This window comes from Thalia democratica, chromosome 5 (genome assembly GCF_965202585.1).
Source record: "Thalia democratica chromosome 5, ktThaDemo2.hap1.1, whole genome shotgun sequence".
Taxonomy (NCBI): domain Eukaryota; kingdom Metazoa; phylum Chordata; class Thaliacea; order Salpida; family Salpidae; genus Thalia; species Thalia democratica.
In genome coordinates, this window is record NC_139169.1 from 62,823,257 (window position 1) to 62,839,454 (window position 16,198).

A 16,198-nucleotide genomic window follows, 5' to 3' on the forward strand; every position below is an offset into this window, starting at 1 on the left:
ACATAAAATTTTGATAAAAATTATAAAAGTAGATGTCAAGTAAAATCGTCCAATGATATTTCAAAGCGTATTATGTCCGTCACCAGACTCCCACAGTTTTTTCAGGATACATCGGGTCTCCTTTCTTGCACTCCCACGCCTTACCAAACTCATCAAAGTTTTTCAACGTCATCATTACGCTTAGAAAAAAATTAATAAGAACTAAAGTTGATAAAGTTTTTAATGTGTTTGTAGCATTAAATTAGATTTATCTGAAAAGTTTTTTCAATACATTTTTATAAAAGCTACGATTTTATTTATTTAAACAATTAAGGGCTCGCGTTAGAAAAAAATATTAATAGAAATCTACATAACACATCAGTGCTAACTAAATTGAGTCGATTTTATTAAAAATACTAATTTTAATTTACCGCAGTCTTGGAGGCATATGTACATCTGACATTAATTCTTCTAAATCATTCGGGTCTGATCCTTCTTTGGTGCACCAATCCTGAAAAAAAAGACTTTTTCTGCTTTTATAGTGTTTTTCAAAAGAAAAAACATGAATAAACTTAATTTCACTAATTGGCTGCACAACAATTAAAGTTTTTTAAACCTTGCGAATATTTTAAACAACACAAATCTAGGTTTTGTAAAATAAATTTTGATACTTAATATTAACATTGTCTATTCACATTATGATCTTTTTCATGATAAACTTAAAAAGTAAAAAAAATATTTAACCTACATTTGTATTTATTGTAACTAACCTTACAACTATTTTTAGAACAAGTTTGAAATTTAACAGTATCGTAATCATACCTGAGCGAAGCTCAAAAAGAACATTTTTTCCTCGCTCCATTTGTTTAAGCCATCTATACGTTTTGATCGTCTCATTTTCATTGAATTTTGCCATTTCTTAAGTCCCTAAATATTAGTTTTTAAATGTTTTTATTTTTTTTATTAAAAAGGCATTTTTTGTTGTATAGCCCTTTTTTATAAAAAAGAACATTTAAAATAAATTAATTTTTAGTTAGTCGGTAACATAAGATTTTCTAATAAAATAAAGAAAATCAGTGATCATAATATGATTGAAGTATTTAATTTTAAATTTACTATTTTTAATGCAAAGTAAAAATGTTTATAAAATATTTATATACTATTTTTTAAATTTTACATTACCCATCAGCTACTATTTTAATTTTAGTAAGGTTTAACAAATTTATGATTTTATTAAAAATAGAAGAATTTGTATCGTACTAGCTAAACAAAAAAATTAAGATGGCTAAAATATTTTGTTTTTAGAAAACTTATAGGATACTATGCTTTTTATATGTTCACTTTGTAGAATAATATCACTCAAAATAATTCGTTTGTTAAACTAGTATACTAGACTATGTGCTAAGTATAAGCAAATAGTAGATACTAATGTAAGATGTACTTTTATTTTGATAGTTTTTAATTTTTTTTTATACTTTTTTTAAACTGTAGTAGTAAATAAATGTAATGTATGTATTACTAATTATAAACTATTGTACGGAAGCAAATAAAACAGGCGAGTCATTAACTTTAACTAACAGCGAACACTATTTTAAAAATGGTATGCCATGTCTTAAAGTAAAGTTTTGGTTTTACTTGGAAACTTATCAACTTACTTTGTATGCAAATTTCAAACCTCCAAGATCTGCAATGTTTTCGCCTAAGGTAGCTTTTCCATCTATCTAAACATAAAAAAGAAAACCTTTATTTACATAGTTTTCAGGATACTCAAGCAATTGATAAAATCATTTACAAATTGGAAGAAAAGTGTATAAAAGTTTAAAATTAGAAAGCGTTTTTATTCTATGCTTACAAGATAAAATTTTGCTTTGAACTGTTAATGTAGGGATTGATAAACTACGGATGTAACTTAGTTTTATTTTTTATCATAGTAAATATTTTATATTAGGCATTAAGTAACATACCGCTTGGCTCTGAATATGATTTTACTATTTTTTGATAAATTAAATAGTGTAACAGGTTTTAAATAAAAATGATTCGATGCCTCTTTGATAACTCTTTAAGTCATAAAAACTAGTTTTAAAAAACATTAAAACTAAGTATATTTCATAATAACATAAGTCTTGACTTTTATAAGACATAAGAAGCATATGAACACAATTTTTAATTGAATACAAATTAAAATAAAGTTTTCTAACATTTCGACCATGGTAGACCAGTTTCGAATATTCTTTTATCATTTCATCAGACTTTTTCTTAAAATGCTCTGCAGAGTGCTCACTCCACCAGTTTATTTTGTTACCAATTTTGTCGTATTTGCCACCCAGGTTATCAACACTGTGGGTAATCTTTGCGAAATTGATTCAATATTAGCGGTAGTTTAACGTCACTTGTTTGAGTTTGATATTATGGTAAAAATGAGTGTTAAACTATGCGCTTTACAAACAAAACTGATTTAAAAAAAATTCTTACCCTGTTAGCTTTAGCTTGAAGTTATTTTTCTTAGCAACAAAATAAACCAGAAACAATTTTTAAAAACTCACTTCATGTCCGACAACGAACCCAATAGCGCCGTAGTTCATAAACTCAGCTCTTTTACCCGAAAACCAAGGGAGATGGAAATGGCCAAGTTGCACAGACAAACCGTTTTTGATCGGTACATAAAACGCAACTGCCTTAGTCATTTGGAAGGTGCTGTAAAAAGTATTCATTAATTTTTGTTTGCAAAAGTAAGCGTTTTTAATTAGTCGATTGTACAGAGAGTTTATTGGGTATTTATTCACCGATTTCACCATGTTCATCGCTATTTTTTTTAAGTTTTCTCTCAACCTAAACTGCATGAATATTTTCAAGCGTTTAGTTGCCCGCACAGCTGCTTCAAAACAAAACTCACGACAATCTGTCGACCGGCTTGTAAATTTTCTCAACATCCCTCCTTCTCTCGTTCATGGCCAGGCCTTCCACGTTTCTGATGAAAGCCTCCATCCTCTGGTCTTCGTCGTCATAGCTACCGGGGTCGATGCTAACCTCCTCGAAGTACCGGTCAATTTCCGTCATGTTCTGATGCTTCCGCGGAGTTTCGTCCAGATAACTCGGATATCCGATCAGGGCCATTATGTTGTTGATTTTTTCCACGGCCACCTCTCTCGTGCCGCGGCTCGTCCAATGGGATACTTCCATTGATTCGACGAACGAATTGCGAATGTTCGTGTACATTTCTCTAACCTGTAAAGGAAAACTAATAACGTTGGAATAATTTGGTTGAAAATTTTTTATCGAATCAATAAGTTTACCCACCTTAGTTATAAAGTCTTTAAAATAATAAATAAGTTATACATTCAGTATTCAATTCTTTTTCTTTAAGATTTAAACGAAAACAAATAGCTTTTACACTGTTATGAAATTTTGTGCTAAGATATACCTCACAGAAATATCAGTTCTTATACATGTATATTATCTCTTACGTAAGTTATCAAACTGAAACAAAAAATTAATAGACTTTGGTTAAAGAGCATTGTATTCAAACACAAATCTTTTTAAACACTTAAAAACGTTTTTTATTAGGTATAATTAATAGCACAACACTTTTTGACTGGAAAACTCGTACAAGCACAATACTAAGTTGCGCAACTAACTCGTCTCGCGGCTCTTCTGATTCTATGATGCTGCTTCTTGATTAACATTGCAGCTAGCGGAAGACCCATGAGATTTTCTGTCTGATCCAAACAGAAGTGGTCACTGTCGGTCTTGATGTTGCACAAACTACCCCTATGGTTCTGACAAATATGAATACAAGCCTCCGTATTACCAATTACATCCGAGCTGAAAAATTTGGTAGATTTTAAAAGAAACATTATTAGTATTTGTTTAAGCTTAACTCAATTTTTTGGTAGTCTTTTATTTAATATTTATAAGTAAAAGTTATTTTTTTTAAGAGCATATATACAAAAACCTAATTAGTCTTTAACAAATAAAAACTTTAAAAATACCTATCAACCGTTTTTCCGACAATAATTAAACAGAAAAATATTATAAATGCAACTTAAGACTGTTACAACTTTTGTAGTTCGGTAAAACCCTATAAACTAACAAAACTTCTTTATTGTTTCTCATGTCTCTCAAAAAGCTCGCAAGCGTTGCAGATGCGTTGTATTTGTCAGTAAAAATTATCTCGTCATCAGGTTTTACTGTCACGCTGCCATTGGTAATTTTACTGAGAATTATTTCCACGTATTTTGTCAAGTTAAAATCTCTCATCATGTTGTCGGCTTCTCTTAACGTCATCTGTCGCTCTGCTGTGTTTCCAGGCAGTTTTTTTGGGTATTTTTTTAAAATAAGTTGCTCTCTATACTGAATTTTCCCTAATACCTGCAAAGCATGTTGTATTTAATATTAAATGACTTATATATCAACAAAGTTCAATTTAGACATTAATACTTTTACCCTAATATGTTTCCAAAAAAAAAACACAGCTTTGAAAAGCGAAAATTAAGAAACATCTCGAACTATTATCGTGTTATTTAACCAATATGTAAAATCTAGAAATAGCTACAATATTTCGTTTCAGCTAACAAACAATTACCCCTTTTGTTTTTTCCTCATTTGAATCTGAAGTTAGATTCATTTTGTCCTGTTCCATCTTGTCTCTTACATAAAGCAGCTTGACCTGATTTAATTTGTGCTTTTCCAGTTTATTTTGCTTAACAAAATAGTTACTTTACATTTGTTTTAACTTTAGTAATTACATCTTCTGTTTAAAAAAAAAAACATCAGGTAGTAAAAGAAAAAAAAGTACGTATAAATACACATTGAGGTTCTTAATTTTCGGAGAAGAATGTTTAGATTGATATTTTTGTTTTTACATCGTAAAAAAGTATTATAGCATAATTTTAACATCAGAAAACTCAATTGAATATATATTACTGCTAAAATGTGCTTGGTAGCGTCAAGAGGATTGATCGTCATCCCAGTGGCGATATATTGGTTCAATCCAATAAACTCGTAGTTGGCAAGTCGCTCTTCCAGGCTGTGGTTCATTTTGTCCGACGTATTACGCACGACATCGATTTTATTAATTAGGTGTCCAGCATTTTTCAGAAAATAAGTAAATTCGTGTGTGTCTAAATTTGTAATTTGTTGTTTTTTAAAAACTTAAATACAACTTGGTCAATAAGTATTTGAAGTTCTTACTTTTGCTATTTGCAGTTTCAACTTTGTTAAAATTATTTAAAGTTTCATAAAAAAATGCATTTTAGTTACAAAATTAAATTAAATTACACGTAACTAAGTTCCAATAATTGTTGTTGGACTTTTCTAAACTATTTCTATTTATAACAAAAATAGAAGCTATGTAATTGTTAGCAAACTATATTTAGCTTTGTCGTATAAACATTTTAACAATTTTACCAGCAGTTAGCTTTTTGCAAGACTTGTAAAACTTCTTTGCTTTTTTAACTGAAGAAGAGTCGCTTTCAAGAATTGTTGAATTCAGTATGTCTAGTATAATTTTTAAGTGTTATTGGTGTATAAACTATTTTTTAAAATCATCATTTAAGTACTAAGTGCTAAAGTCAAAAATTAATTTATGCTTTAAGAAAAAAATAGTAATCGATATGTAAAAAATACAATTTTGTATCTTTATTTTAAAGGTAGAGAAATTATAAAAAGTAAGAAAAGTTTTTTGTTGTACTAAAAATTTTCTATACTGACCGTTACAAATAAAAACACACAGATATATTTTTCTACGTTTATCAAAAAAAACTTTGCAATTTTTTAGTTCTATGTGTTAAAAAAAACTGGCTAGCTACTCCACGTAATCCTTATTAAAGCTATATATTTTGTAAGTACGTAAAGAATATACTTTGCCCAAGTCGTTGCTCAGCTTTAAAAAAATAACTAAAAATTTCAAAAGAGTTTTACCTTCAAATTTTTTTCTTTGCTTCTCCTTGCCTTCGTCCATCCACATTTCTAGAGACTGGCTTGAATTTTTTCTGGAAATGTATCCCCCGCAAGCAAACTGGTAGAAGTTATTGCACGGATTTGTACTTTCATCTAGCATTGACAATGAGGCGGAAACTGAAAATACAAGTAAGTTTGCAAAGTGAAAGATTATGATATTACAATTTTCTACTTATAAAGTTTTGCTTTTGTCTTTGCTAGTTATAAACAGTCCTCTGGTGTTTATTTTAATATCTACAAATTTTTACTATCGTTTGAAGTTTTGTCAATAAATGATAATTCATTTAAAACTTGAAACACAATTCAAACTTTCCTGTAGGAGCTTTATACTTTAAAACAAGTTCTATTGATTATGAAGTCTAAAACGTTGAACTAGCGTGTGAAAGTTTTGACCAAGTTTTATCAGATACAAAACTAAATTGAGAAAATCTCCGGTTTATAAGCATATCACTAAACTAGTAAGTTATTTCGACGCTGCAACAACTTAATAGCATACATAGTTTTACAAAACATTTTAAAATTAAAAACATACTTAAAGTTCTATAGTTTTTATTTTAAGTGAATAAAGCCCTCTAACAGTCGAAAAGAGATTTTTTTTTGTGCCAGAGATTTTTACAATACTTTTTAAAGTAATATGGTATATTACAATAGTAATTTACATAAAACAAATACCGCTATTATTTAGCTAATTAATTTTCCTCAACAAAAATTATATGGTTTATTAATTTTAATTTTTATATTTTAAAACACTAATCTGTATTTGAAGTGTACCTATAACTTTTAAAAACAACGTATATCAAACTGTTTAAATTTTACATAAAAATACTTATGTTTTTAAACAGAAAATATTGTAAGCTGTGTTGAATATTAGTACAGTTTTACAACACACTTAATAAAAAATAACACTTATTATCTTAATTAAGTTTGAAGCTTTAAAACTAATCAAAGTATTAAGTCTTAGTTATATAAAACAAGCGTTGATACTTTTTACAGTAAGAAAAAACATTTGTTCTAAACCTTTAGTTTACTACATAGTGTAATAAAAGTTGAAAGTTAACAAAAATACGAAAAATTTATGAAATGTGGTTGCTTTATTTTTACAAATAATTAAAATAAATTACATAATAAGAGCTAAACTTACCCCATCTTGGGCACTTATGTCCTGGAGAGTTGCAAACTTCATGATAAGTTTTTTGCTTGAAGTGCGTACCTGTAAAAACATTATGTAAAGTTTTGTGCCTTGACGAGACTAGAAAAAGTTTAAATATATACCTTTGATTATTAATACATTACATAGAATAAAAATATTGTAGTCTTAGTTATGCTATTCTTAGGAGTTAAATGTGTTTTGCTTTGAATTTTTTTTTTTGCAAAATTGTTAACTACGTTTAATACAGAACAAAATCTTACCTTTAGCGTAGTTTATACCATAAATAAGTATAATTGCATATAATAATGTAAAGCATAAATGCTCTTTCATATTTATAATATTCGATCTGCTATAATACAACTTAAAAGAAGGAAATATGATTTATAAAATCAATACAGTATTTTAAAACAATACAGAATCAATAAAATTAAACAACACACGACAATTTTTTTTTTTATTTACCAAAACTTTTAAGATATAATTTAAAAAACACAGCTTAAAAGCAACTACTAAACTAAGAATAGAAGTTTTGTTAAGCAACTGTTCTAAAAATATTGTGAAGGCTAATTTGGAACTACGTAGTATTTATACGGAATAGCATAAACTCAAAAAAGTAAAAAGTTTTACATTGGTTTACACAAATTTGTTAAGTAGTAAACGAACTTAGTCTTATGACTTAACAAAAAAATACCAACAACGAAAGGAGTTTGAGCAAATTAAGTACACTGTTTGTAGTTTTTCGTATGAAACATTATATAAATAACAATGATGAAACTATAGATATAGATATTACAAAAGTGATTTTCTAGTACATTGTAAGTTTAAATAATTTTTAAGCTAAATGATAAAAAAGATATAAAAGTAAATAAACCATCCACGTAAAAACAAACTGAAAAATAAAAAGTTAAAACTTTTTTATATACTTACCTCAGTTGCCTTAAGTACAAACATTTAAACTAATAAGAAAAAAAGTAAAAGTTTTACAAAATTAACGTTTTTTTTTTCAAAACACTTTTTGATACTTCTAATTGAAAATAGGGTAAAATTTTTATAGTTATAAAACTATTAGCTAAATGGTATATTTTTTTAGAAGTTTATATATAACGGTAAATTTTTGAGAAACGTGTCTTATTATTCTTTTACTATATTGAATTATCTCTTGATAGTTATGTTTAAAAGTCATTAAAAGTATTATTAGTCAGTTTAAGAAATAAAATGTTTTATTCGGTCATATAAACAACGAAGTCTTATGATATGCATTAATTAAATTATATAAACAACTGTAAAGTTAGTTTAAAGGTTGTTTGTAAAAACAGTTTTTTACACGTAAAAATAACACATCAAGTTAATTGCATCATTATTAAACAAATATTTATACTTTTTTCCTAATCCATAATACCTGAAGGTAATTTCATATTTATTAAGTTTACTTCTTAAATGAAATCATTCACATCAAACAAATGGCAAAAATAGAAAGAATTAACATAAGTTTACATGTTTTTATAGTTGAAAAGAAAATGATATATTTAATAAAGTAAATAACTTTTAGACAAAAAATTTCACAGTTTTGTAATTTTCAAAACTAGACTAAATCTTATAATGTTATGAAAATTAAATATTTTATCCTGATAAAAGTGCCAGTTTTTCAACATTAATTGAAACATAAACTATTTAACTGAATGAATTTTGTAATGTTCAAACAAAATCATTTGACTATTGTTGTAATGTTTAAAACTAGATTGATCGTATTTTTTTAAACAGTTAAGCAAGCTTGTTTGTCAAAGATATACTTATTTTATTACATTAGCTTATAAAATAAAATATACTACCGACCTACTTAAACTAAATAAAAGTTGAAATGAAAATACTGCTATTTTTTAATAAGATTTCTACCGTTTATAATACCTATGCAACGTAAATAATTATAAAGTATTCACAACATAGAGGTGTATACAGAGTCTTTAAAAAACTAAGTTACATAATAGGTTTGTAATTTATTACTCAAAACATTTTTTTTCCGATAACTAGATTAATATCTACAGTTATAATCGTAACATCGCTTATCAAATTAAGATTAATAGGTAGTGACAGCACTTTTATACGCAGTAAATTTTTACACACGTACATTGGCGAAACTTTCAAGCGAAACTACAAGCTTATCGAATAACACTTCAAAGTATCGATGCGGATACGAAATGTTTGCTCGAAGACGAATTACAGTTTGATTTGAAATAAGAACATACTATTGCTGACCTATTAAGTTCAAGTTGTGTTGAATATAATACCATGTACTGTAAACGGAATACTTATATTTCGCATCCTATAACGTACTTCAATTGTTTACTTGGAGATAAGATTTCAAAAGAAATAAAAGTTAATAAAACAAAAAGTATTTAAGATATTTATGTGTTTTATTTCATAAAGTTTTGCGTTTATCTATGTGAGATAATTAAGTAGAAAATAGATAAATTATTATCTATTTTTTTTAAAGACATATTAACAAAGTTAAAGCATATATCTAAACTTCTGATTCTAAAATTCTAAAATTGAATTTATTAGAAAAAACTAAAAATATGCTAACTTATTTAAAGTTATCAAGTTATACTTTTACCAAATTTCTACTAAATTATGCAGGGTTTAATAAAAACTATCTATTTGGAAACTATATATCTTTCAAGACTCTTATGATGCCAAAACGTTACGAAATATTCAAACATAAGTACTTAAAACAAATCGGTGGCTTTTTACTAAGAGTTTACTTTAAAAGTTTTATATTTTTATACAAAAAAAAATATAGAAATAAAAAGATCTGACTTAAATTCTTTTCTTTTCTTACACAATTTTATTTTAAACTCGTGTGTAAATGTACGTGGTACTTTTTTATCAAAAAATTGTTTATAACTTTTGAAGTTTTGGTTTTATATACAATAAAAACTAAAACATTGTTTTTGAAAGTTAGTTTAAATTTTTTTACTGTTTAAAATCTAGTTTAAAGTCATTTAACCTAACTTTCATAATCTCTAATTAGGCAGAAGTTTAACGTAGTCGCCACTCATCTTATATAAAGCCTTTTTACTAAGTAGCCCCTTTGTTTTATCGCTGCCTTACTAATATTGCTCCTAACAGTCAAAATAGTTCTAAAGTAACCAATATCTTTACTTTAAAGAACTAAGATTTAATTGCTTAACAAAAGTTGTTTTTTTCTATTGATTGTTAAAAATTTGAGTAGATATTATTTTCTATTGCTACTTTTCTTAAACTTTAATGGAATATTTTTAATCCTATTTCTACATTATTAAAGCTAATTAAATTTATCCTTGTATTACTACTTAACACTTCTTTTTGTATTACATAAGTCATTTTTTTTTATTCAAACTTTTATGAGTAGTATAAAAGTTTTGACTGTCTTGATATTTAATCAAAAACTTTTTTAAATTTTGAATCTGAGTCAAACTCGAAATGTTCGTTGCAAAAAGCTTATTTTTACAAAACGAAATAATTAAAGTGAATTGATTTATTTAAATTAACGTTCATTTAAATAGACCTTTCTATCAAAAAATTACAATAAACTTTCATAAAACTATCTTTATAGTATATAACTCAGTTTTGCTTACTATTTTTATTGGTAGGTTATGAATATTAGCACTTGTTATATTTTTGGAAACTTATCAAAACACATCAATTTTATTCGTCTAAACGACTAAATTTCATTCACTTACAGAAGTAATAAAAATATTTATGAAATTACTGAAACGATACTTACAAATAACAAAAAAAAAATAGTAGTACACATAGAGAAAATTGTTATCTTTACAAGATGTATTTTAAGTGTTATATGTAGGTTAACTAAAAATGAGTAAAGTTAAAAATAAGCCATTAAAAATGGTTTAAATTATGTGTTATGGTTTGAAAAAAGAAGTGATCTAGTCAGGTGTTATAGATAATTACTTCATTGACCATTGACTAGTTAAAGCAGAGCTATATTTTAAACACAAAATAAGTACATAACACACTCTAATAAATATATAGATAACCGCACATTTATGGTATATACTTTTTATAATTTTTGTTAATACAATTTAAATAAAACTAAGTAAAGTAACTTTATAGTAGTTAAATATTGTTGTTTAAATACATCATGATGCATTAAAATAATTCATTTTGTCTATTATAAGTCTTTTATTCTCTTTAATTTTAAGTATGCTAAAAAATGTTAGGCATTTTTAACTTTAAGCTTTCCGCTTAGGTATATAAAATACTTTTCACAAGTGTCTAGTAAGAACAAAGTATAAACAATTGTATAAAAATCAACAACCGTTCGGAACAGTACTTAAACGAACAAAACACTTTACTAAAACAAAACTTATAGAAAATTAAAACAAAAACATCTGCAGAAACTATATATACTACAATTTTTTACTGTACTCAAAACATATTTTTAAGGCAGTTAATGAATCTAAGATATTTTCTATGCAAAAACCTCAGTATTTCGGTTGTTCGTACTAAAATAATCTTCAAAGCATCTTTAATATAACTCCAATAATTATAATACCTTACTATCTAACAGTAACTGATGAAAAAAACTACATACTTTTATAGACACTTACAAAATTAGACTTTAAAATCAAATATTATTGAAAATTTACTACTTTTTAAAGTATCTATAAATAAAATTCACAAAATACTTAAACAAAATTTTCTTTTAAGCTTGCACTTTAAAGACTAACAAAAGTACCAGCACAAAATCGTTTATACTTAGTTCTCTTACGTGTTTCAACTAAACCTAGTAACGAGTTTAAAAAATGATATTTTACTTTTTACATGCAAATTTTAACCAAAAAAGAAAATATAATTACATTTTTCTTTCTCCATTATTTTGATTAAATACTGTCGTTTCTAGCTTTGTTCAAAAAAATTAACTTCTTATTTGTTAGTTGATCATAAGTATTCTTTATTTATTTTAATTCAATATAAATTAATTAGAGCTCGATTAGTTTCAAAAAAAAGTTTAAAAGCTTGAAATAAATGTTAAACAATAGTTCTGTTATAATGACTTCAAATAATCGCATTTCTATTATAGAATACCTTAGATTTTTTGTTCAAAAATTATAAATAGTATAAATCAAAAATACTTAAAGTTTCTTATTTAAATAAACGATATCTATTATGTTACTGAATAGTTCTTTTATAGTTTAAAATAATCGGTTTAGATTTTAGAAATTATTTTAATTTAGTTAGTAAAATAATATAAATGCGAATCATGATACTCTAGTTTTATTTGAAAAGGCTGGTGATGTAAACTGTAAAATAAAAGGTTTGTTATGTTCATAAAACAAAAGTTTGCAAACAATGTGATCATTTTGAAAAATAAATTGAAAGTTAAAACTTTTTTTCTTTATACTCGTACTTCAAAATTTCAATCAATTGCAAAGTTTCTATAGTATAATCCAAAATGAGTAAGGTTTTTAATGCTCAATGAAAAAGTTTAAATTAAAAGAATATTTACGTATACTAAAAACATCTAAGCTTTTTTAACTATATCAGACACTCAGACACTTTTTTTCATTGTTACAGATGCTTATATGCTTTACCAAATAGTTGTAAAGTTTTTTAAAAATGTATAAACTTATACTTTAACAAGTTAATAATGTTTTATACCTTTGATATGTAATATTAGTAATAAAAAGAAATACTATTTAGATAAGAAAAAAATTAATTAAAATTATTAGAGTTAAAGTATTACTTATTGCGTAGAATTTCAGCAACAGTTTACCATAATGACATAGCTTATATCATTTAAAGTAAACTAGCATAATCATTTAGAAAACTTAAAACACTGTTAACACATTATGAGTAAAATTAAGAATATTAGTTGGCCGACAAAGACCAGCTACATAAAAACAAAATAAACAAACTAAAGGCAGAAAAATCTCAGAGTTTTTGTTGATAAAAAATCTTCAATTCAAAATATGATCAAAAAATAAGTATAAATAAAATTAAAAAATAAAACAAATTAGTCAAAGTAACAAAGGTTTACTTAACCTTAAACACAAAAAAAAATATTTTAAGTAAGGTTTAAGTATAAAGCAATTAATATAATATATTTAATATATTTTAAGTTGTTATGTCGAGTAATTAAATACTTCATAAAATGTTTGACTAGTATACAGACAATTTTTTTACGCAAACTTATTTGCTTTTAAACAAATAAAGCCACACTGCCAAAAAACAAAATAATATCTTATAGCCGAGGGAAAAGTTTGCACAGCATTTATACCGTTTTATTTGAGATTCAGTAAAAATTTCTCACGCCTAACTTCGTAATATAATAATAATCGTGTGTATTACAAACCTTTAGATGAACTATTAAAAACGTTGATACGTACATTAAATACTTAAGCAGTTGGTTTGATATTATTTTTTGATATAAAAACATAAGTCTCAAACACTACCCCTTGCAACGACAAATGTTTTCTGGCGGTGTATACCTAAAGGTGTTTAATTTCACTATCAATAGAATTATAATATACAAATTTTGGCAGCTTTAAAGCTGTTCTTAAATTAAATAACTTAGTTGTGTAAAGCTGTTTGTGTTAATAAAGTATGTGTTAACTTTTGAAACATTTCTTCGGTTAGTAATATGTTTCTAAAACGTTCGTGATGGAATTTGTAAATAATTTAATACTGCAAAAGCTATAAACAAAATACTGTATTTTTTTCTTGAATACCTTTAAACCTTTGAGTTTGAAATTGATATATAAAGCCGATTACACTTAATAAATGAAGTTGATACAAAAACGGCTATAAGTATTTCTTATGTGCCTATTTAACATAAAAGTTTTTTATGCTGATTTATTTAAAAAAAAAAAAATAATGAAATAATATTTTTTATAATGTTGTCTTTTTAACATATAAAAAATAGTGTTTTATTATTAAACATTTAAGGCTTTTTAGTTTTAAAAAAGTCCATAAGAATTTTTTTCTAAAAAGCTTAAAGTTACTAAAGTTACTTATTTTCTAAATAGGTAGAAAAAATTAAAGCGTGTTCGAAAAATTCTAGTTAAAGTGTATATATACTTTAAATTAACTTAATTCCAACTTCAATTTTCTATAAATGAACATATTAACAACAATTTTACTTTTAACCTTAAGTTTAATTAAACTTTTTATCATGATAAAAGTCTTTTAAAAAATACATTTTTTTTCTATTATTATCTTAATTTCAATTAACAATTTTTAATTTTACTAACAATACAATGTTTCACTCGTTTAAAACTAAACGAGATCTTCAGTTGTTTAAAATCTTATTCAAATAGAATTAACTTAATTTAACAGACTTGGTCTAAAGTTTATGAGTATTTTAGTAAAGTTGAAATTATTTTTATACTACTACAATTTTGAAATGAAAACACTTCAAAATTAATCTAAGAGTTAAACAATTTTTACATAAACCTTATTGTTTATATAGCTTTTTGTTAAAAACAACAATATTTGTCAATATTTGTAAATAAACTTTAAATGTTGATTGACTACTGCGGTGTGTAAGCTGTTAGCTAACTAAAAACTTTTAAACAGTAAGCAACAACTGAGCTGTATTTACCACAACTAGTTTCAACAACAATAATAAGTAAATGTGGTGTTGTTAGAAAGAGTTAACTAACATTTGAAATGCATGTATAAGTTTTTCTAGCTTGTAGAATTTTTTTGTTTTGAAAATATAAAGTCACCAGTAAAAGTAAAACTTTAGTAAATATAAATTTAATTAAAGTAGTAAAAAAAAAACAAGTTTTATTTTCTTTTTCAAATTTTTCATTACCATTTACCAAAAAACATAAAATTATATTTATTTGAAACGTAATTACCTTATAACTTTTTAAACTTAACTCTAAACAAGTTTGTTTTTTACTACGTAGTAACCGAAAACATGTTTTAAAAAATATGTTTTAAATTTTGTTTCATATTTGTTTGTGAGGTTCAGATAAAATAGTTTGTTTTCAAATTATTATGTCAATAAAGAAACTATTTTACTAAACTCTCTCCAACAAGAAAGTTTAAATTTCCTGTAATTTTTAATTAACTTGACGTAAGCTTAATCGATTGACGTACTTTTTTTCCTGTTTGAAACTTTAAAAAGTGTATTTTTAATAAATAAAATTTAATTCAAAGTAAAGTTCATTTGATACTTGATAATAACAAATTCTAAATTTTTCGAAGTTTTTATGAAACTTTATAAATTAAAAGTTTGTTTAACACAGTTATAACAGTAGTACAACGTTATAAGGTTTCTTGTTTTATATTAAGTCAGTTTCAAAACTTAATGACTGGTTAACAAATTTTTGAAAAGCAATTTATTATTTCATTATATGTTTTATTTTGAACGCTTATGTTTGACAAAACTAATTAAAAAAATTTACTTAAAGCAAATTAACTTTGCATTCCTAAAACAATAACAGCAATAAATGGTTGCGTAAAAACCAAAATAATTTAAGTAAATAATTGTATTAAGTAACGGATGCTTATTATTTAAAACTAGCAGTTTTGTTTTGTTTTAGTAGGCATTAAATACTAGTTTAGCAAATTTAATTGTATATGATGTCTTGTGTAACATACGGTTACATTAAGCAAAAACTACTATTTTTTTTTTCATCAAAACAAAAAATTAATCGGAGTATTTTTTTTTAATATGATAGTTGAAATTTAAGAACAATTGTGGATACTTTTAAACTAAGCAATAAGAAAATATGTTTCTTAACCAACTCGACTGACAAAATAACAATAAAAACTTTATGTTTTTTTTTTTTCATTTTGTTTGAGTTTAACCAGAATGATTTTTTTATATACTTGTTCTATTTTTTTCTTAAATACGTGGTCTTTAAGTACTTATGAACTGACTGCTTTACACACGAGTAGCTTACAGTACTAAAGTTAATAGATATTGGTCTTACTTAAAATCACTTATTCCTAAGTTATGAATAAAACACATTTTAAATTTATGTTTATTATAAAATAGTTGTTATCAACAATCAAGAAAGAAACTATAATACTTAATAAATAAATGATACACAATAATATAATTTATGCAAAATACTTACAACCTTAACAAAGTGTAAT

General features: G+C 25.2%; 1 protein-coding gene across 1 annotated transcript; it reads right to left on the reverse strand.

Annotated features, from left to right (window-relative positions):
- Positions 1-79: 79 nt before the first annotated feature.
- Positions 80-5,016, reverse strand: LOC145836717 (neprilysin-3-like). The gene is made up of 11 exons (XM_082944498.1): positions 4,903-5,016; positions 4,562-4,678; positions 4,070-4,347; positions 3,615-3,801; positions 2,873-3,204; positions 2,523-2,673; positions 2,178-2,327; positions 1,635-1,700; positions 802-906; positions 411-490; positions 80-179 (listed from the first exon to the last, which is right to left on the reverse strand). Exons 1-11 carry the CDS (start codon positions 5,014-5,016, stop codon positions 80-82), a joined length of 1,680 nt encoding a protein of 559 aa, XP_082800624.1.
- Positions 5,017-16,198: the final 11,182 nt, after the last annotated feature.

Bases quoted from the DNA above. Each gene is read 5' to 3' on its own strand.
- LOC145836717 (XM_082944498.1), bottom strand. From the start codon at position 5,016: ATGAACCACAGCCTGGAAGAGCGACTTGCCAACTACGAGTTTATTGGA. The intron at 4,679-4,902 runs GTAATATATATT...TATTTTGTTAAG, and splicing joins CTACCAAGCACATTTTAGCA to CAAAATAAACTGGAAAAGCA. The intron at 2,674-2,872 runs GTGAGTTTTGTT...TACTTTTTACAG, and splicing joins AAGCCGGTCGACAGATTGTC to CACCTTCCAAATGACTAAGG.